The sequence below is a fragment of the Diabrotica virgifera genome, chromosome 9 (genome assembly GCF_917563875.1).
Source record: "Diabrotica virgifera virgifera chromosome 9, PGI_DIABVI_V3a".
NCBI classification, from domain to species: Eukaryota; Metazoa; Arthropoda; class Insecta; order Coleoptera; family Chrysomelidae; genus Diabrotica; species Diabrotica virgifera.
In genome coordinates, this window is record NC_065451.1 from 90,588,108 (window position 1) to 90,610,316 (window position 22,209).

A 22,209-nucleotide genomic window follows, 5' to 3' on the forward strand; every position below is an offset into this window, starting at 1 on the left:
ACATTAAATTTATTTGACGTTTCGATTTCCATTCAGGGAATCCTTATTAAAATACAAAATATTAATAAATTGAATTAAATAAATTCAATCATTTCTTAATATTTTGTATTTTGATAAGGATTTCCGAAGTGGAAATCGAAACGTCAAATAAATTTAATTTCAAATTTAAATTATGGCTTATCTCCAACGAAAATTGTAAATTGCAAAAAATATTAATGTGCAAAATTAATCATAAACTTACTTCTTACTTTTGCATTCTTCCTATAACTAAGTATATGATTTTATTGAAACAGCCTTTAATAATAATTAAAAAAAAATTATTTGAATCTTATAAAACACACTTTGAAATAAAAATTAACTATTATACAAATCAGAAAAAAATATAGTATAAAGTAAATATAAAAAAGTAAGCTTACAGGAAAGAAAATCAAAACAATTTCATCAAATCATGGCTTTCTTGAATACTGATTTTGGATAAAAACTTTAATTTTTAACCAACTTTTATTTCCGAAAGTGTCTGGATATTTTTCAATTAAATCTTCACATTCTCTCCTGTTTGGAGCTTTTCTTTTTTGATATTCTTTGCAAAAAATCTTTTAGCAAAAACTTTTTGATCCTCGGTCCATGGGACTAACGTCCTTTTTTTAGTGGTTGACGTGACAATGGCATTTTTAACATTTTGTGGTTTCGATTTCTCAGCTTCTACTACCACTACATCTTCTTGGAAATTTTCGTATTCCTTGTCTTCTGGTTCGTTTGTTTCAGTCATTATATTTTCATCCATATTTAGTTGAATATCGTCAAGGCTTTTGCCTTTAAATGACTCACCACTTCCAGTTTCCATAACCAATAAAAGTTTTGCTAACTTGGCAGTTTGGTAAACATCATCTGGTAACCTATAGGATCCTCTGTGGACACCTACTGTATGACCCATGAATAATGCAAGTTGTTCAATATCGGCTTCCGTCATATTAAATAATTGACTTATTGTAGCCAAGTGTTTCCTTAGTCTGGTTGATGAAATAGCGTCAGGATTTTTGGCTCCTGATAATCGGGCATATTTTCTTAAGATTTTATATCCACTTATCTCATTCCTAGAATTTGGTTTTCCAAACAAAAAAATATTTTCTTCAGGAACGATATTTGGTCTGGCTCTTATCAATAAATTAATATTAGATTGTACATCTTTACTGAATAACACAGGTACACCCCTATGTCTTTTTCCTCGTATCACAACTCTCTTGAAAGTTTTGAGTAAAATTTGTTCAGATGGGCTGGTAATGAGCGAAAATTCTTCATACGTACTTTTATCATTAGTACAACTTAAATATGTATCCAACTTCATTCTTTGAAGTTCTCCTGGGCGCCTTCGGTTCAGTAGAAGAACTTGGCAATATGATGTTTCGAGTAGGGTATTGTATGCGGATACTTTGTTGGTATTAACTTGAAGTTCAGCCGCTGCTTTTTTAGACAAGTCTATCAAAAAATCTTTCATGATTTTGAGATCATTTGCTAAAGGGACAATTGTAATCTTGTTCCACCTCTTTAGATTTAAATTGTTGGCTGCTTGACTGGATATCTCATATCTCCAATTCGTAGTGAATAAGTGGAGCATTGTTCTAAGCTGCGCTTCCGCTTCTGCGGCTGTAATGGATTCGTAGTTTGCTTTTTTCTTAATACCAAAGTTAATGGCAATGTCACAGCATTGTTTAAAAGAATTTACTATATTCATAGCATAGGAAGGAGCATCAAAGCTGTCATTTGAAGATTTATATCCTGAGGCAATTTGTGTTGCCTGAACAATATTATCAAAATATTTAGGCTGTAATGCATCAAACAATGATTTTATTTCAGGATTTATTTTTTTAAGTTCAATAAGTATCCTGGCTAACTCCCTCATTTTCCGTGACGTCACTGTGGCAAAATGATGTTCTCTATGTACTCGCAAAAAGCGAGAGCCAAAAGCGCAAATTAAAGCATCTGTCTTTGCTTCTAGAGATATCTTGTCTGCGCGCATACGTGGAAAAATTTCTCGTTTCAATCTTTCATCAACTTTGATGTGACTTGCCAATACATTTTGACCAATACTTTGCGCTGGCCCTGATTTTCCTGAGCATTTTTTTCTATGTCGGTACAATAACTTCGAAGAGAAATACCCTAAGCAATTATCACATGGTAACGAAGACCTGCCCAGAACCGTGGATCTTCTTACTTTTCTTGGCCCATCATCTTCATGTTTGAGATAGATTCCTTTGTTTCTTAATTTCGCCAGTAAACGCTTTCTTTCTAAACTGTTCACCGGTTTAGAATTTAGTTGAATGACATCTAGTTCAGCTGAATGATGCACAGTTACGTGTCGTGCAAAATTGGTAACATCAGTTTTGCAGTAGTAACAAAAATTTTTCAGTTTTTTAGTTTTGCCTTTACTTTGAATCACAACTTGTGATTGATTTGGCGCTGCATAATTTTCACAGCTATCATCACTATCGCTTTTTGAGGGATCTCCTTGTAGTTGGTTTGATGAAGCATTATACTCCTTGATGGAACAACTTTTTTTAGTTTTGCCTTTACTTTGAATTACATCTTGTGATTGATTTGCCACTGCATAATTTTCACAGCTATCATCACTATCGCTTTTTGAGGGATCTCCTTGTAGTTGATTTGATGAAACATTATCCTCCTTGATGGAACAACTTTTTTTGGTTTTGCCTTTACTTTGAATCACATCTTGTGATTGATTTGCAGCTGCATAGTTTTCATAGCTATCATCACTATCGCTTTTTGAGGGATCTTCTTGTAGTTGATTTGATGAAGCAATATACTCCTTCATGATACTATTGATACTATTTTTTTTAGTTTTACCTTTACTTTGAATCACTTGTGATTGATTTGCCGCTGCATAGTTTTTCCAGCTATCACCACTATCATTTTTTGATGGATATCCTTCTAGTTCCTTTGGTGAAACATCTACCTTGATGGTACAACTTTTTAAAACAATATCTGGGATGGCATTTCCTTTTTTTTCCAATTTGTAATTAATAGAAGTAGAAGGTTTATCCTTATCTGCAAAATGAAAGAAAAAAACCTATGAATATCAAAAAAATAATAGGACTTGAATTTTACAAAAACAAAGCAAATGAAGTTTAATAATTGATCAGAAACATTTAATTAATACTCAAAATATTTCATCCTAAATTAAAACTAATCTGAAAACTAAAACATTGAAAAAATTTGTATGTTTACATAAATTTTCCACAAATTAAATTTAAATATCCATGAAGACAAATAAAATAACTCAGTACTGCCTGCAAAAAGTAGACTAAAAGTATTATATTTTAATTCTAATCAATCTGCCAATGATTATGGAAGTTAATTAGCTCTTCCATCGTGTGCGACGTTATTTCCTGTTGAAAGCCCGTATAAACCTACCAAGGTACCAAGAGTAGAATTAGAACGGCTTAGAAATGATAGTAAGTATCGGAACCGGACCGTTATTCAAGAAACGAAAAAAGACAAAGGGCCACAACAGTGGTTAGGCGAATACCTCCTCATATACAGCAAAGTTCCCAAGAATAATAGAGCGAAGAAAGGTAAAGGTCTAATAATAAGATAAGAACTAGAGAATAGAATCGAACATGTAGAATACGTCTCAGATCGAATGCTGTTGGTCTATCTAAAACCAGAACAACAACGACCATAAACCATGTGTATACGGACATTAGAACTGAAAACCAACATAATATAATATACCATAGTTAAATTTTATGAAGATCCCCAAAAGGTGGTAGATACAATACCAAAAACATCTGATTTATATATCATGGGGGACATGAATGCAAAAATTGGCAACGACAATACTAGTCATAAAGCAAAAATTTAAAAAGTATATAAAATTAAAATTAGAATCCCCCTATGAACTTCTACGTCCAGAATTGATACAGAACTAATAATACATATTTCAATCACAAAGATCAATACGGGCATCCTTTACTAACACATGGGGCCAATGACTGACTACATTCTTACAAACAGGAGTAAACATTATAAACAAGAATTGTATGAAAAATGATCAAACAACAGAAATATCTAAGGACCAGGATTGAAATAGCAAGAAATGCGTTAGAAAAAATTAAAACAACTCTCTGCAACAAAGACCTTAGATTAGAACTGATAGTAAGGGTCGCCCGATAGTAAGAGCTTTGAGATGCAACGTGTTCTCGATATGGACTTGAAATCTGGACATTGAAGCAAGAACACATAATAATAAGCTACAGTCATTTAAAATGTGGTGTTAAAGAAGGATAGTTAGAATAGCATTGACATGAGTGTTAGAATCAGCAAAGAATGCGAAATAATAAAGACAATAAAAATAAGAAAGTTACAATATCTGGGATACATAATGAAGGGAAAACGATATAAAATTCTAAGACTGATAATACAGGGACAGATAAGAGGCGGAAGGTGTATAGGAAGAAGGAGAGCGTCATGGTTAAAGCATTTGAGGGACTGATTTAAACACAGTTCTACATAATTCTTCAGAGCAGCGGTAAATAGAGTAGGGATAGTGATGATGATATCCAACCTCTGATTGAGAGAAGACACTTAAAGAAGAAGATTGTATGAAAAGGAACCAAGCAAAAGCTAATTTTGGGATTAATTTATTTTAATATGATGAAATAATATGAGAAAACCACCAAAATTAGAAATCAAAATTATGTAATATGAAAAAATTGTATGATCATCCGACAAAAAGCTATATCAAAGTAGGCTAGACCTGGAAAAACTAATCACGTGGAAAGAAGATATTGAAATTGGTTGGAGAAAAATAAAACTAACATAATAACAAAATAAACAAAAACATAAAATAAAATGCATCCCTTCTGGTTCTCAAAAGGTAAAAGTAAAATGCCAAGAAAAAATAATATTTATCTGAAATATAAAGGAGGTCATTCCTGGAAGTCGAAAGTAAATAAGGTGTAAAATTAGCTCTCATAAAAATCAAAATATCAGTAGTATAAACAAATAATAAAATTTTAAAAACCAGACAAATAGTTAAATGAAAGTGTAGTCAAAGACACAACGCAACAGACTAAAAAACTGTAAGTTAATGCATGCCTTTGATTACTTACATTCCATAAAATCAAAAATTCAGCAATATTTTAACATACTATCAAAAACAAATTAAAATAAACCCCAAAAAGAAGCTAGTTGAAACAATAAGGATACGGGTATTTACCTACAATCCCACTAGAATGAACAATACAACGAGTAAACGTGAACATGATAATTCATTTGACGAAGAGGAAGTATTTCAGAAAAGTTAGTCGACCATAAGAACGCCCCAAAAAGACAACAAAGAAAAACAAGAAATGAATAAAACATAGAAAATGTTAGCAGAACTACATAAGGAGATTAAAAAAGAAATAAATAGCTTAAAATAGAAATGAAAGAGAAAAATATGGAGAAAAGAAATACAGACCAAAAGAACTAAAAGAGGAAATTAAACTAAATAATGAAAAAATAAAAAACTAGAAATACAAAGAATGAAAAATGACTGGACCAAGAAAAGATAAGACTTGATAGAAGGAAATGAATTGATTAAAAAAGAAAAAAAAAGATACGAGAAGATATAATAGAACGATCGATCCAACGAACAATAGAAATAATGGATGAAGACAAAAGGAAAAATAATTTATTTATTCTTCTTCTTTTGGTGCCTATTCGTTTCGAATATTAAAACAACCATCGTACGGAACAAGAACAAACTAAAGAATGTTGAACCCGAGAAAATATGGATAACAGAGGACCTCACAAAAGGAGAGAGAGAGAGAGAGGAAAAATCAAATCGTTGACACAAAGCAAGGGAGATGGTAGATAAAGAAAAAACAGTGAAAATTGGGTACTACAAAATTACAGTGGAAACAAATTTACAAATCAAAGTATGGAAGACAAACATACGTTTGTAGAGGAGGACAAAAATGGAAAAGTTTTATAGATTACACAGTTTATACGAAAAATGTAGAAAATAAAATACATTATGTCGTAACAGAATAAGAATAGGAATCGGAATTACCTACACAGCATAGGATGGTTAGGAGGTGGAAAGAAAATATTAACAAAGAATAAAAGTCAATTAGCTCAAATTAGAACATTACAAAATAGAAACAAATCGAAGATTCATACAAATAGAAATCCAAAAGGCACTGGAAGAAAGATTGAACGCCTTTAAAGTAGTGATAAAGTCTACAGCAACAGGAATATGTGGAATCAGAAAACATAATTAACACCATAAAATAGCGAGGTAGTGGAACAATAAGGCAGCAGTCAAGAAAAAGAAAATAGCATGGAAAAAATACATTGAAACCGAGCTGGAAGAAGATAAAGAAGAATATAAAAACCTGAGACGAGTAGCGAAAAGCATCATAAGGCAGTCCAAAGCAAAGACGTAAGAGCAGTTTGGAGAATAATTACAGAAAAACTGTGTAACAAATAATAAAAACTTTTGGACAACAATCGGACATATTAGGAAGAAAAACATAAAATAAATAATTGCAGTAAAGGATACAACAATTCAAACTTAGCCAAATGCAGAACAGATAGCTATGTAAAGTATGGAAATAATACTACGAAAATAAATTTAGAAATGAACCAGTACACAACAGATATTAAACATATCAAGATAAAGAGAAGAAAGAATTAGAGCCAATAAGTAGAGAAGAATACAGAACAGAAGTACTAAGTACTAAGGAGAGTACAGAACAGCAGAGAGATATATATTGGATTCCATCAAAATAAGAAAACTTCAATACTTGGGTTATATAACACGTGGTGGCATATATGAACTCCTAAAATTAATTATGCAGGGAAAGATTCAAGGAAGGCGCAGCATAGGTAGGAGAAAAATGTCCTGGCTGAGGAATCTCAGAGAATGGTTTGGATGCAGCTCAACTGAACTCTTTCGGGCTGTAGTGTCAAAAGTGAGAATAGCAATGATGAAGAAGTAGAGAAGAGGTAATACAGGAAGTATCAATGTTGTTCTGAAGCTATTTCCTTCTGGCATTTTTGTAAACAACTATTCCAAATGGGAAATAAGGCACAATATAATTAAAATAAAAATGATTTTATTAACGTTTCGACGTTCACATCGTATGTGAATGTGGACGTTGAAACGTTAATAAAATCATTTTTGTTTTAGTTAAAGTGTGCCTTATTTCCCATTGAGAATAGTTGATTAGGAAGTATTAAGCATAAAAACAGGTAAAGCTGGAGGGGATGATGACATAGACCCGGAAATGGTAAAATACATGGGAGAAGAAGGGATTTCTGGCTATGGAAAATATACAAAGAGGCATGGAAAAAGCAACAAATCCCACAAGGCCGTCAAAGAAACCTTGTAGTGCCAATATACAAAAAGGGAGAACAGGTAAACTCCGAAAAATATAGAGCAATATGTTTGTTATCGGTATGTTTTACACGAAAATAGTAGAAAAGACACTAAGACAAGAGGTAGAAAAAGAACTGGGAAAAGAACAAGCAAAGTTTAGACCAGAAAGACAAACAAACGATAATAGAAAAACATCATTAGAAATATAATAGAAAGAAGTATTGACTCGGATGGAAAGCTCATTATGGCGTTCATAGATCTAACATCAGCATTCGACTCTATAGAAAGAAAATTGCTTGCAGAAAATGAAAGTACCAATTACGCTGATATAAATGATTGAAAATATTTACAGAGTATTAAAAGGGCATGTACAGATAACAAGAGAAAGATCTGAAAAATTCGGAAAGAGGTATCTTATAGCAGATTCCATGACCAAAATTCAAAAACTTATAAACATATGGACAGAGAAAATAGAGAAATTAATAATGGAAACTAACATCTAGGAAAGTAAAATAATGGTGATCGGTGAATAGGAAGAAAATAAAATAAATATATAATGCAAAAATACTCAACTGGAAATAGTTACCACATATGTGTACCACATATCTTGGAAGTATAATTACCAATTTACTATTTCGACAACGGCCTCCGAAGTGGAAGTCGAAAGTCAATAAAATCATTTTTCAAGTTAAATTGTGGCTTAATTAGAATAGTAAATTACATAAATGCCACAAAGCCATAGCATCAGAACAAGAATAATTACCAATGATGGAAAAGTAGACCTCGAAGTAACAAACAGAACAAAAAAAAAATTAAAACTATACTACGAACTAGCACTAGTTCTGAGAAAGAAAGAATTGTCCCCAGAAACAAAAATCAAAATATATATATGTAATACGATTGTGATACCAATGATAGGTACATACGAGTGAAAATTGGACTTTTCAAAAAAAAACATAATGGTAGGATAAACTCAATGGAGATGAGACATCTACGAGCTATAGTTGGAAAGACCAAATGGTATAGATTTATAGTATATAAAGAAATGAGACAAGAGAAAATATGAGGGATAACCAAGCAGGAACCAATAATGAACAACATAGTAAAGAGACAATTAAACTGGTATGGATATCTGATGAGAATGAAACACAGTAGTAGACCAACGAGAAAAATTCACGAGACAAGAAATATCACAAAACCGAAAAAAGCCTACAGAGAAAAAAATGGATGCGGGAAAGATTAAACAGAAGACGCTTGGAGAAATGAAAATAATAGCACAAGACAAAAAAGAATAGAAGAGATGGGAGGGTATGTAGCTAAACTAAACAGAAATCTGACACATGAAAGAGTATAAAGAAGGGGAGAAAGAAGGAAAGAAATGTAAATTTGAAAAAACGCAAGAGACTTATGAATCGGAAAGCAGAAAACCAAAACAGAACAGAATGAAATATGAAAGACAATAAGAGGACAACGAATACAATAAAAATGAGTTAATACAAGTCACATCTACAAAATAATAAACATAGTATAAACAAAATATTGTATTACTTTAAATTAGCCCTGAAAAAATCTCTAAGGCAGTAGTAGAAAAGTAGAAGAAAATAATACACACAGCAAAGCAAGAATTGATGAGTACTGAATTACTTCTACTCCTATATAAAAGAAGAACGTAAACATGGACAATATAAAACAATAACACATCACATACGTAGTAAAATAAAAATGGAAAACAAAACAAAAAAAAAAGATATGATTTTATTAGCCTTGAAGAAAGCTTTAAAGCAAATAGATGGGAGGGAAATACAATATGTAAAACATAGAGAGATGCAAGATAAAATCAAGCAACTTATAAATAAAAGAATATACAAAAGTAAATCCGAAAAATACAAAGCAATTAATAACGCACCCAATATATAGCAAAAGAGTGGCGAAAAAAAATTACATAAATGGAACAAATTCTATATGATGTAAATTCAACGAGAAAGAGAAAAACATCCGGTCTAGACTAGCTATCATCGAAAGTCCTTAATTGATGAAGAGCATATTCATATATTTATAAAAATATATTTAACAACATTTATGAATCAGGAACTATACCACAGAAAAGGCTGATATCACCCTTTGTAACCATACCGAAAAAAAAAATGATCTAAATACTACCAAGAAAGAAATTATAAATTTGTGCTTTATTGAATATCAATTTGATAAAGTTCGCAATGCTCATCTGAAATAATAATTGAGACCATGAGAGCAAGAGTGGTCTAACTGATAAGAACATTACTTTAAATAATCAAAGAAAATGATCAAATCTAACAATGTCCGATTGTTTTAGTAATAGTAATTGTACGTTGACCAAGAATCATTCTTGGTCAACATACAATTAATAAAATAATCGGACATTGATAGCTTCTGATCATTTTCTTTGATTATGTAAAGTAATATTCTTATAAGTTAGGCCACCCTGGCGCTCATGGCCTCAATTTTTATTGAGAAAAAACCTGGTTACAAGAGATATCAACATTATTTCCAATCTCTATTGTGGTTAAAGAGCTATAGGATAAATAGATAGAAAGAATATTGAAGTTAAAAAAATAAAAGTTGTGTGCTCTCGCTAATCCGTTTTAACATATACTCGGAAGACATTTTGAACAAAGCTTTGGATTGTCTGAGTTATCGCATTAAAGTTCAAACAACAATCTGAGATACGTAGACGACAGAGTACTAATAGCAGAATCGCTTGAAGACCTACAGGCCTTTGTTAATGTAAATTGTATTAGTGAAGAATTTGGTCCCTCCTTAAACACGAACAAAATTAAATTTGTCCTTGCAACAAAATCGGTCAGAAGTACCGAAAATATACGCATACTATACATACATCAAAAGCTGATTGCAAGAGCGACAAAATACAACTATTTAGGTATTATTTTAACCAAGCTGTTGAAAACTTTCAAAAAATGAAGATTAGCATTAAAAGGTCTCAGGGACATTTATAAAACTTGAAAGTTTTCTACAGTCTAGATTTAAGTCTAGAATTAATTACACGGCATATGATATGCTATGTGATGTACTGCGGCGTGAAATCTAGGACACTAAAGAAGACGTTAACATTATAACATTAACAAAATAGAAACATTTGAGTTCTGGTTGTATCGGAGAATATTATCTACGAATTATTACGAATTTCATGGATACATAGAATGACCAATACAGAGGTGTCAGGGTTATTAAAATTGATAAAGAGATTATAATAACTATTAAAAAGAGATACTACAGTTACAGTACTTTGGACACATTATGAGAGTGAGCCGGTATAAGCGGCTTCAACTCATAATGCAAAATAAAATCAGCCGAAGGAGATCAACAGCACCACGGTAAAGACATTCATGTCTGAGAAATCTGCTTGATGGTTGAACACCTTGTTGTCCAAAGTAGAGTACAAATAGCCTCGATTTAATATTAGAAGCACTTAAAATTGAAAACCAAATAATAGAACAAGTAATGCAGTAAAAATATTAGGGAATAAACTATTGGGCGATAATAACATTGCAGAGGAAGTAAACATTAAGAAAACCAAAGTACCTCACTGAAAAACCAGAACATACCTCAACTTTGCACAATAAACGGGCTTATTTTAGAACAAGTCAGTAAATAGCAGGAGTGTTGGATAGATAGCAGCCTCAATTTTGATCTAGAAATAAGAGAATAGAACAGGCCAGAAAATCGTTCGAAAAAATCGAAAGACTGCTGAATATAACTCGAAATTCGACTACGTTTATCGAAATGCTACGTCTGGTCGTCGACTCTTCTGTATGCAGTTGAAACGTGGACCCTTAAAATATCAACTGTAAATAAATTGGAGGCCTTTGAAATGCGGATGTGGATCTACCGGAGAATCCTTAAAATTTCATGGACATTGCATACCTCAAACGAAAAATTGCCCCATAGAATAGGTAAAGAACGAGAAACATCAGACCTAGCCAACATACTGAGAAATAATAAGTACTCATATGCTCAACTAATAGTGAAGGGAAGGATCGAGAAAAAGAGAGGAGTAGAAAGGAAAAGACTATTGAAATAATCTGACACACAAATAAACACAGATAAACACACAAATAGGTAATCTGACCTGTCATGACATATTCAGCAAAAACACTATTAGGCAGATAAATGGGCAATGAGATTAGAAACCTATTCCAAAAAAAAAACAGCATGGAACAGGTACATCAGCAAAATGGAAGAGAACAGCATAGTTAGAATAGTGCAATGTGCTTAGAAAAAAGCATAGATTCACCACGAAAGAGACGGGATAGGCACTTTGCCCATATAAAAGAAGAAGAATTCTAATTACAATTTAAAAAAATCGTCATTATACATTAATCAGAAATATTCTTAAAAATATATATTACTTATTATAATGAATAATATTATATTAAATTAAGTTAAATTTGCTGTTATTAACCTACCTATTTCTTAAATAAATTTTAAATGCAATTTTTTTGTAGAAGTCATATTATAAGTGTTTGTTTAAAATTGTATCAACTAATAGACTACTCAAATAAAATATGATATTACTTACCTTGAACTTGAACGACTTTTGCCGCTTTTAAAAGCGCGTAGCCTCGTTTGGAAGTGTCCATTACTTAATTGAAATGCGAACAATCAATTATTTTGAAACTAATCACACAAAAAAATTTATTCTTCTTAACGAGAGTTGGACTTTAAATTTAAATAAAATGAACCCGAAATTGCGGCTGGCTAATATTTATAGGGTGATATATTGTTTCGGGGTTTCCTCTACCTTTTGAAAAATCACAGAATTACAAATCTTCGGGGATTTCACTATTAAAAACTAATTTTTAAATAGTGCACAATTGCGAATCTTCCTTTCCTTTTAAAACTAATTTTTAAAATGTACATAATTGCAAATCTACAGGGATTTCCCTAGAAGTTGAGTTGGTTGAGGTAATTAAATGTATTACAATGTATTTATTATAAAAACGTCGTAAAATTACTACTGCAATCTTTTTGAGGGTAACAGAAATAAAACATAATTTTTTGTTATTAGTCCAATCTTTCAAGGTAAAATATTGTAAAACTTCAAAATTCTAAAGAACCCGAAACATGTCATATGCGAAACAAAAAAAAGTTTGTTAGGGAGTAGCAATCCTTCTCGGCAGTGAAACAATATAACCTTTAAATAACTCCAATTTGATAAAGTTTGAAATTATTATTCTTCAAGATATTAATGTACAAATTCACCATTTTTTATGTTTATTGCGGCTATACAACCCAAGTTACAACCTGATGAAGGTAAGAGTTTATTTGAATTAACCTTCAATGAAAACGTTTATCATTAAATAACGTAATAATTATTTTCCTAACAAGTGCAGAAAGTCATACTTTTCCGCACGCGACTGCAGTTTGCCGAACGACGCGAAGCGGGAGTTCGGCAAGCAGTCGAGTGCGGAAAAGAGACTTTCTGCAAGAGTTAGGAACAATTTTTTTCTAAGAGTCTTTAAAAAATTACCAAATCTAATCAATTAATTTAATTAATATGAAAATACATACACAAATTAATTCTTTGACAAGGTTGTCAAAACCAAACTTTCAATATAATTAGTTAGCATGACGACGATCTTGGTTTCCATGACGATGACTCAAAACGACTGTTATTGTCTACCGATTTACTTTCGAATATTATGTCAAAATAATTTTATTTCATCGAATTGTCGCGTTAATTTCATTAAAACAGGAACACAATAAGATATATTTGAAATAAATTAGTAAATAATATCTAAATATTAGTTTATTGCATGTATTATAATTACTTTAAGGCCATATTAACATATCTAAATTAACACGCGTGCGGAAAAGTAAAAACCGCGTGCGGAAAAGTAACACGCGTGCGGAAAAGTGAAACTTTCTAAACTAAAATGCGTGCGCGAAAGTAGACATTTTTGCACTCTCGTAGAATAAAATAGTTGTATCAAAAAAATGCTTACAATGTTTTTAAAAGTATTTTAATGAAATCTTTAAACTGAGCTAAACCATAAGTAATTTGGATGAAAACACTACGAGTTTACAAAGACGCTTATTTCATTAAAGAAAAACGAAAAAAATAAGTAATTAAGTTGTTGGCTTTTCCACAAAAATGAAAATTAATTTGCCTAAATTTAAAATAAACAAGTTAATATTTAATTACATTTTGAAGTTTAATAAAATTTTTGACGTTTTTCTAAATTAGTGTGAAACTAAAAGAGTTATGGAATATGTGCACCAATACAAAGATATAGTGGATCCCAAACCCTTTTTTCAGTGCGTCATTAATTTTGATATATTGGGATTTTAAGAATGTCGCAAGTCATTACATGAATTTTTAGTTAAATCTGATAGTTGTCAGAATATACTCGTATTTATATTTATATAAACATCAATATTTATACAAATATTTGAAAGAATATTAATATTTAAAATATTTTGCAGTAAAAATAAATAAAAATTAAATCAAATTTCGCTATACAATGTCCGAATATACCAATGACATAAAATATTTATATTTACGTCGCTGAAAAATACTAACCTAGAAATTGCAATTGCCATTTTACCATATGATATTGTGAAAATACTGTGACGATAGATTACTTTTGTGTCAAATTATCTTTATTCGCATCATTGATTGGTTATCTATTTAGAGTATTGTAATCGCCAACCAACTATACATCTATAAGTATAAGTCCGTTTTAATGTGCAATTACTCGTCAAGAAATACATAATTTTCTAAGTTAAATGTATAATAATCACTAGACTTGGCTCTCAATGGAAGTAAAGCTTTTTATACTAGGTAGGTATGTAGGCTGGTCATGGGCAGTGTCTTTTATTACCAGCTAGGAAATATAACGTCATGCATCTTGGAGTTTCACAGCTTTTCCCGAAGTTGACAGTTGGCATTGAAGTTCTGCAACTCAGCCAAACTTCCTTTGAAAGTCGGATTCCAACACTTGTGCATCTTAAATAGCGGTCAGGATTGTATGGGCCAGTGAGTAGTCATCTATAAGTGGCAGATCTTGGTTTTCTTCAGTGACAACATCATGTTTTGCTCTATTGGTACCTCCATAGGCATTTATGGATTCATCAAACATGAGGTTACATACTTCTTGGACTTGGTTTATTTCCACTTCTTCACCTTTGACGTGGTCTCTTTGAATTGACGCCAGCCGGTTGTTGTGTAGATACTATCATCCGCCTTCCCATCGGAATTTTGTTTATTCGGTAGATAACGTCGTTAATCTACTCCATACTTAAGGACGGACCTTGTCAGACTTTGGGAGAACAACTCGGTTCGGTTTACGAATCTCCATTCTTCTTCGCAATCCATTCACATAAACTTCACCAGCTACGTCTTATCCATCGACATCCAAACTCTAAATCACAAGGTACTCACATCTGTAAGTCATTGCGAAGAACGGAAGTTACGGATATCAATTTCGCTGCTGATTGGACAATATATTTATTAAATGCTTCTCAACTGCCCTATTTATTCGCTCTACCATTCCATCCGATTTACGAGTAATAGCCTGTAGTTTTTATGTTCTTTAGTGAAGTAATTCAATACGATCAATATACAGCGTGTCTACTTGAGTTGGAAACATTTGGGAAACTTTTTTATTATTAATTTTACGAAAAAAAGTTATTCTTTATAAAAAGTTCTGCATGCCCCAAAACCTAAGATTCAATCATCAGATATCAAATTTTCTGAATATTATACGAGGTATGTCAAAAAATATGAACTTCGTTCAAGAGTAAAGTACCTTTATTTCTCTCAATATCGAAAATGCTTATTCTGAAAAGTTGTTTGGAAATAAAAACTAAGCTCAAATATGCAATTACATGCTTCTAATTGGAAAAAAATATTTTCCAAATTTTTCTCAAATTTATTGATACTAACTTCGTTTTGATTCATTACACATGCGATAACTCTTATTATTACTTTTACGAAAAAAAGGTATTCTTTATAAAAAGCTCTGTAGGTCATAAGGCCGAAGATGCAACCAACAGATATCACATTTTATTAATTTTATACGAGTTATGTCAAAAAATATGAATTTCACTCAAGAGTAAAGTACCTTTATTTTTCACAATATTGAAAACAGTTATTAAAAAAGTTGTTTAGAACTAAAAACTATGTGTCAATATGCAATTACATCCTTCTAATTGAAATACTGTGAAATATAAAGGTGCTATAATATTGAGCGAATTTCATATTTTTTGACACACCTCGTATAAAATTAATAAAAGTTGATATATCATGGTTGTGTCTTAGATTTTAGACCATGCAAAGCTTTTTACGAAGAATAACTTTTTTTCGTAAAATGAGTAATAAACGAGTTATCATATTTGTAATAATTAAAAACAATGTTGGGTATCCTTAAATTTGAGAAAAATTTTTTTTTCAATAAGAAGCATGTAATTGCATATTTGATCTTAGTTTTTAATTCCAAACAACTTTTTATCATAAGAATTTTCGATATTGAGAGAAATAAAGGTACTTTACCCTTGACCGAAATTCATATTTTTTGACATACCTCGTATAATGTTCAGAAAATTTGATAGCTGATGATTGAATCTTAGGTTTTGGGGCATGCAGAACTTTTTATAAAGAATAACTTTTTTTCGTAAAATTAATAATAAAAAAGTTTCCCATATGTTTCCAACTCAAGTAGACACGCTGTACATATATCTGCTTGCATCCATTTTCGTTTTCTTTTGCTTTCTCTCAAACGGACATCTAACATTGTATTGCCTCGTAGGAGCCTTCCTTTTCGATAAGTTCCAGTACTCGTGGCACGTTAGTACATTCCTTACACCATTTCTTTACATCGTCGAAACTATTGATATAATTAAACCGTTCCCGCATTCTCTGAAGGGTTTTATTTACTAGAAATGTCTTCATGATGGACTGTCATGTAACATGTAACTAACGAAATACTTCGGCTCTTCTCTGCTCTTGGTAATCATCAATTGTGTTCTCCTCGCTATACCATCATCATTTTCCAGTACTCGTTTAAGCAAGCTGTTTTTCATTATAAAGGAGTTCCACAGGGCCCAACACCTCTTAACTACTTGAGCTTGATATTTCTTGACAAGATGGTTGACGATTTTCTTCTTTAAATTTAAGAATTTTCTGTAAAATTGGACCTTTCCCTTGTTCGACCCTGATCTTAGTAGGCGTCCACTCGTCGTCGACCACCGTTGTTTTTAGCTGTACTCCTTTCTTTGATTATGTTTTGTTGCAATGGGTACGGACTCTGCTGGGTACTAACTTCTAGAAAGAGAATCGGCGTTCCTGTGACTAATTCCTGCCCGATGCTCAATTTTGAAATTGTATCTTGGAGTCGTTCAATCCATGTGACCTTCTGGGATCTTAAACTGCCTTAACCTAAGTGGTTGAGGCATGGTCGGTTCGGATTAGAAACTTCCTTCCTTAGAGGTATTGATAGAAGTATTCTACTGATTTCACTACTTCTAGAAATTCATTTTTCGTGACACAATACTCTCGCTGGGGTTTTGAAAGCACTTTACTAAAATATCCAAAAATACGTTTCTGTCCCTTTGATCTGAGATAGCACTCTGCAAATTCATATTTTACTTGCATCTGTAATCTGTATCTAAGATAAACTCTCCTCCTGGCAGTGGAGACTCTTTTAATGCTGTTGTGATTAAATACTTCATTAAGGTTTCGAAAGGAAATTTGGCAGTCTCCATCCCAATTGCATCTCCAACTTTTTAATGAACCTTAGATAGTAAGTATATAGTCAAATAAAACTTCTCATTTGATGTTTGTCAGTGGGTTCTAGTCATTCCTTAATGGAATCAATTTTTCCCTTTTCACAGCCACTACTTCTTTGCTGACTATATGACCTAGATAATTGACTTTACTTTGAAATAACTGGCCCTTGTTGGGGTTTAACATCAATAGGGAAGCTTTCAGTCGATTAAAAACGTCTTCTAAATTCTTCAAAAGAGTCTCCACGAAGACAATTGCGTCGTCACAAAATACCAGGCACGTTTTCCAAGATAACCCTGTCAACAGGTTTTACGTAAAGCTCTCAAAATGCCGCAGGAGTATTACAGAGTCCAAATATCATAACGTTGAGTTGCCACAATCCGGATCTTGTGGTAAAGGCTATCTTTTCCTTATCCACTGGGTCTATTTCTACCTACCAATATCAAGACTTTAAGTCCAACGTAGAAAATAATTTTCTTCCAGCCAATACATCCAACGTATCATTGATTCGTGTTATAGGGACAGCTTCTCAAACATACGGTGATACTTGGCGATTTTGTCCACTCGCGTAGAAAAATAAGTGGAAGCGCATTCAGTGAATTGTGTTTCTGTTGAATGCGCTTCTTAGGTGGAGCCTAATATCAATGGGCCAAGTAGTATGACCGTATATTTGACAAACTGTAACTATCCTTTTGGTAATATTGTTTAACAAACGGTAATCCACACAGAACCTCGTAGTTCCGCCTTTCTTCTTGACCATAACTAACGGAGAGATCCCTGGCCTGGTAGAAAGTTCTATCACTCCGACTTTCTTCATTGCCTGAACAATATTTTCACTTTCCTCTGTTTGACGTAAAACAGTTCTGAGCTGTTTGACGAATTGGTTTAGCGTTACAAGTATTACTTTTATGTTTAACAAGGGTAGTTCTTCCTGCCTTTCCTCCTTCTGGTTCAAGGATGCAATGATATCGCCAAAGAAATTCCCTTAATCTCTTTTTTTCCAAATAATTTATAGACTGACCAGCAACTGCAACCATTTGGTCGAACCTCTCGTTATAACTAGTCGATGTTGTCATCTCACAAATTGTGGGCGTCACATCTACACAGATTCCTACTTTCGTATCTTTTTTTATGATCACTGGGTAGTCATTGACCTTAATAAGTCTTACAGAAATTTCTTTAGTAGAAGTCACCAAGTCCTTTCCAATTATGATTCCTCGGTTAACGTCCTCATCGTGGTACCAAGGCTCCATTATAAGAGGTGTTCCTTCTTCCAAAATTACCTGCAGAGCGCCATTAAAATCGTTTCACTCCTCTCAGGCATAACTGGATCCATTAACAATCCATTAGGCATCCAAGCAAATTCATTAAGTCCATTTCTAATATAAAATCCTCTTCGATGTCAGCAACTTTGACAGTATGGACGACCTTTTTTCCCAATTCTTAATTATATCTGCGTTTCTCCGTGGGTATTAAAATTTTACCTTTGGCAGTCCGCAGTCGCAACTTCGTTGGTAAAAGTTTCTTACCACTATTTATAACTGTCGGTGGTATAATGGCCCTGATAGCTCCGGTATCCACCAACAATGTATTTCACTATTACATATACATAATACGACATTTCACGACATTTCAAAGAAGCTATTCTTGTGACGAGCTATTCGCAGTATTCGCTGTATTCCGTGATCCTGAAGACCTTTAATAATAAATGTTTGAGCTTCCAACTTTCCCATCATGTCTTTGAGAGCTGTTGTATACGTATATTGTGCTAACCTGGCAATATTTACCTTATATTCTTGAAAAGCCTCATCTCTTTTTTTCTTCGATTTTTAAACTTCGACATACTCAAAATGTGCGTGACCCTATCGCCATTTTTAATCTGTTCTTAAGCTTTTCGAAATCATCTCTCTAATGGCTATGGTCTGAAGCACATCCAAGGCATTTCCTCGAAGTGCAATAGATATAGGTTTTCAGCCTTTTTTTATTCGGACCATCCATTCCCTATTGCAGCTGATTTGAACTAATTCATGTATTGTTTCATGACGACTTTCGGTCCGAAATTGGAACTTAATACGAACAGGACCTCCGCTCCCGTCAAATGTCGAGACCGTGACTCCAATTTACATTTCGCTTTATCGTCTTTTATCTCTGCTGAAATGAGTTCAATTCCTTTGTCTATTGTCCCTGCTTCCTCTATTAACTTTTCTATCTCTTTCATATTTTTTTGAAAGACAAAATATCGACAGGAACTTGACAATAAAGGATCGTTTAAACACAGCGATAAATCAAACAACTTATCAAGGTCAATCGAGTTGTTGCAACTTATCATTGTGTGTAAACGGTGCATCGCACGACTTATCAAAGTTGGAGTTGGGTTGAGGTTGGTATCGGATTGCATCAACTTATCACAAGGATCGAGTTGTTTTAATTTATCGTCGTGTCTAAACGGTACAGCGATTTATCACTGGACTTGGGTTGCATCAATTTAGGAGAATCTTACCGAATTAGAATTTATTTACATATCCAATTAAATAATGTACAGGGTGATTGATTAGTGGGGTAAAGCTACGTAGATCCGTTATAGTAATAGATAGCAATAAAAGTTAATAACAAAAATTGTAGCCAACTTTGAGATTCACATTTATAAAATTAATTAGAATGTTACATAGGGTGTTCGATAACATAGTGGCAGACCAAACTTATTTTTTTTTATTGGAACACCCTGTATTTTATTTTATATTCAAAATTTTCTTAACTTCGCCATACAAATGTATAAAGGATTGTTATGTTATACAGGGTATTTTACAAAGTTATAACCAATTTTATATGAAAATTGTAACAAGTTAACTCATTGTATAAATAAAAATAAGCACAAAAGCAATGGATTATTGATGCCATTTTTTTATTTATTATCAAAATTTTCATAAATTATTATTCTTCTTCTTCTTTTTGTATAGACATGACTGTCTGTTTTTTCAATGTGCCTGTAGTAAGTTGTCGTTCCATCGTTTTCGTGGTCTTACCACTGATCGTCTGCCTATTGGGAAACCGTCTCTCGCTGTCCTGACTACTTTGTTGTCATTCGGCTTATGTGGTCATTCCATTCTATTGTTCTGTTTCTTACCCTGTCTTCTGTCGTATATCTGCACTTTTAGCTCTGTCCCATAGAGTCTCACCATCGATTTTTCGAAGGGTTTTCATCTCCGCTGTTTCGAGCAATCTTTTTGTCCTCTCTGTGTCGAGTCGTGTTTCTGCCGCGTATGTCATTATTGTTCTGATGACTGTTTTGTAAATTCTGCCTTTCATATCTTTTCCAATATTTTTATTTCTCCATATTGTGTCATCCAGGCAACCTGAATTCAGGCAAATCTTTCATTATGCGTTTAAATTTCTCAAAAATACTATTAGTTTTCTCAGGATTCCATAGTTCTACTTTCTACAGTGTGGCAAAACCAAATGGAATAGATTCATTATTTCGTAAACCGACGACTAAAAAATCCGGAAACAGGTCGATTTTTATATTTAAATTATGATTTTTTGGCATTTACATACTAGTGGCGTTATCCATCTCGAAGCTAAAATAAAAAATATACATGCGGACCAATGTAAAAAAGGTCATTTCATTGTTGTCTTCTTACCGGCGTGAGAAATACAAAATAAGATTTACTATTTTATTTGGACATAAGCCACAATTCGAGTTTGAAATCAAGTTTACTTGACGTTTCAACTTTCACTTCGGAAATCGTTATCAATATAAAAAAAACATTCATAAATTAAAAATTTAACTTTGTTTCTGGTGAAGCAACGAAGTTGGAACAAGCAGAATATTATAATTGTCACCGGAAAGCGAAAAAGGTAACGCACAACTTGAAAGAACTTATATATTTCTAACTTCGTTTCTGGTGAAGCAACGCAGTTGGAACAAGCAGATATATTATAATTGTGTCACCGGAAAGCGAATATGGTAACGCACAACTTGGAAGAACCTATAGTTTTCTAACTTCGTTTCTGGTGAAGCAACGCAGTTGGAACAAGCAGATAATATTATAACTGTGTCAGCGGAAAGCGAAAAAGGTAGTCCCTGAAAACTATAGGTTCTTCCAAGTTGTGAGTTACCTTTTTCGCTTACCGGTGACACAATTATAATATATCTGCTTGTTCCAACCCTGTTGCTTCACCAGAAGCGAAGTTAGAAAACTATAGATTCTTCCAAGTTGTGCGTTACCTTTTTCGCTTTCTGGTGACACAATTATAATATATCTGCTTATTCCAACTCCGTTGCTTCACCAGAAGCGAAGTTAGAAAACCATAGGCTCTTCCAAGTTGTGAGTTACCTTTTCCACTTTCCGGTGACACAATTGTAATACATCTGCTTGTTCCAACTCCGTTGCTTCACCAGAAGCGAAGTTAGAAAACTATAGGCTCTTCCAAGTTGTGAGTTACCTTTTTCACTTCCCGGTGACACAATTATAATATATCTGGTTGTTCCAACCCAGTTGCTTCACCAGAAGCAAAGTTAGAAAACTATAGGTTCTTCCAAGTTGTGCGTTACCTTTTTCGCTTTCTGGTGACACAATTATAATACATCTGCTTGTTCCAACTCCGTTTCTTCACCAGAAGCGAAGTTAGAAAACTATAGGCTCTTCCAAGTTGTGAGGTACCTTTTTCGCTTTCCGGTGACACAATTATAATATATCTGTTTGTTCCACCTGCGTTGCTTCACCAGAAACGAAGCTAGAAATCTATAGGTTCTTTCAAGTTGTGCGTTACCTTTTTCGCTTTCCGGTGACAATTATAATATTATATCTGCTTTTTCCAACTGTGTTGCTTCACCAGAAACAAAGTTTAATTTTTAATTTATGAATGTTTTTTTTTGATATTTTCAACTCAGACGCGCCAAAACCAACAAACCACTCGGAAACCCGTCCAAATACGTATTGCGAACCATCAAAGCTTTTGTTGAAAAACCGACAGAAGTTAGATTGTGGTGCGCCGTGTGCGTGCCGTTTGTGCGCCACTTGAAAACACGTACTAATCTGAC

The 22,209-nt window shown here is 33.0% G+C and overlaps 1 protein-coding gene across 1 annotated transcript; it reads right to left on the bottom strand.

Moving 5' to 3' along the window:
• Window positions 1-532: 532 nt before the first annotated feature.
• On the bottom strand, window positions 533-12,021 carry LOC126891100 (uncharacterized). Its single transcript, XM_050660277.1, has 2 exons — window positions 11,961-12,021; window positions 533-3,063 (listed from the first exon to the last, which is right to left on the bottom strand). Exons 1-2 carry the CDS (start codon window positions 12,019-12,021, stop codon window positions 533-535), a joined length of 2,592 nt encoding a protein of 863 aa, XP_050516234.1.
• Between the last annotated feature and the right edge of the window lie 10,188 nt (window positions 12,022-22,209).

What these genes read in the sequence shown, in the direction of transcription:
- LOC126891100 (XM_050660277.1), bottom strand. Translation starts at nt 12,021, where the DNA reads ATGGACACTTCCAAACGAGGCTACGCGCTTTTAAAAGCGGCAAAAGTC. An exon ending in AAAAGTCGTTCAAGTTCAAG is followed by an intron (nt 3,064 to 11,960) that starts GTAAGTAATATC and finishes TTCATTTTGCAG; the next exon opens with ATAAGGATAAACCTTCTACT.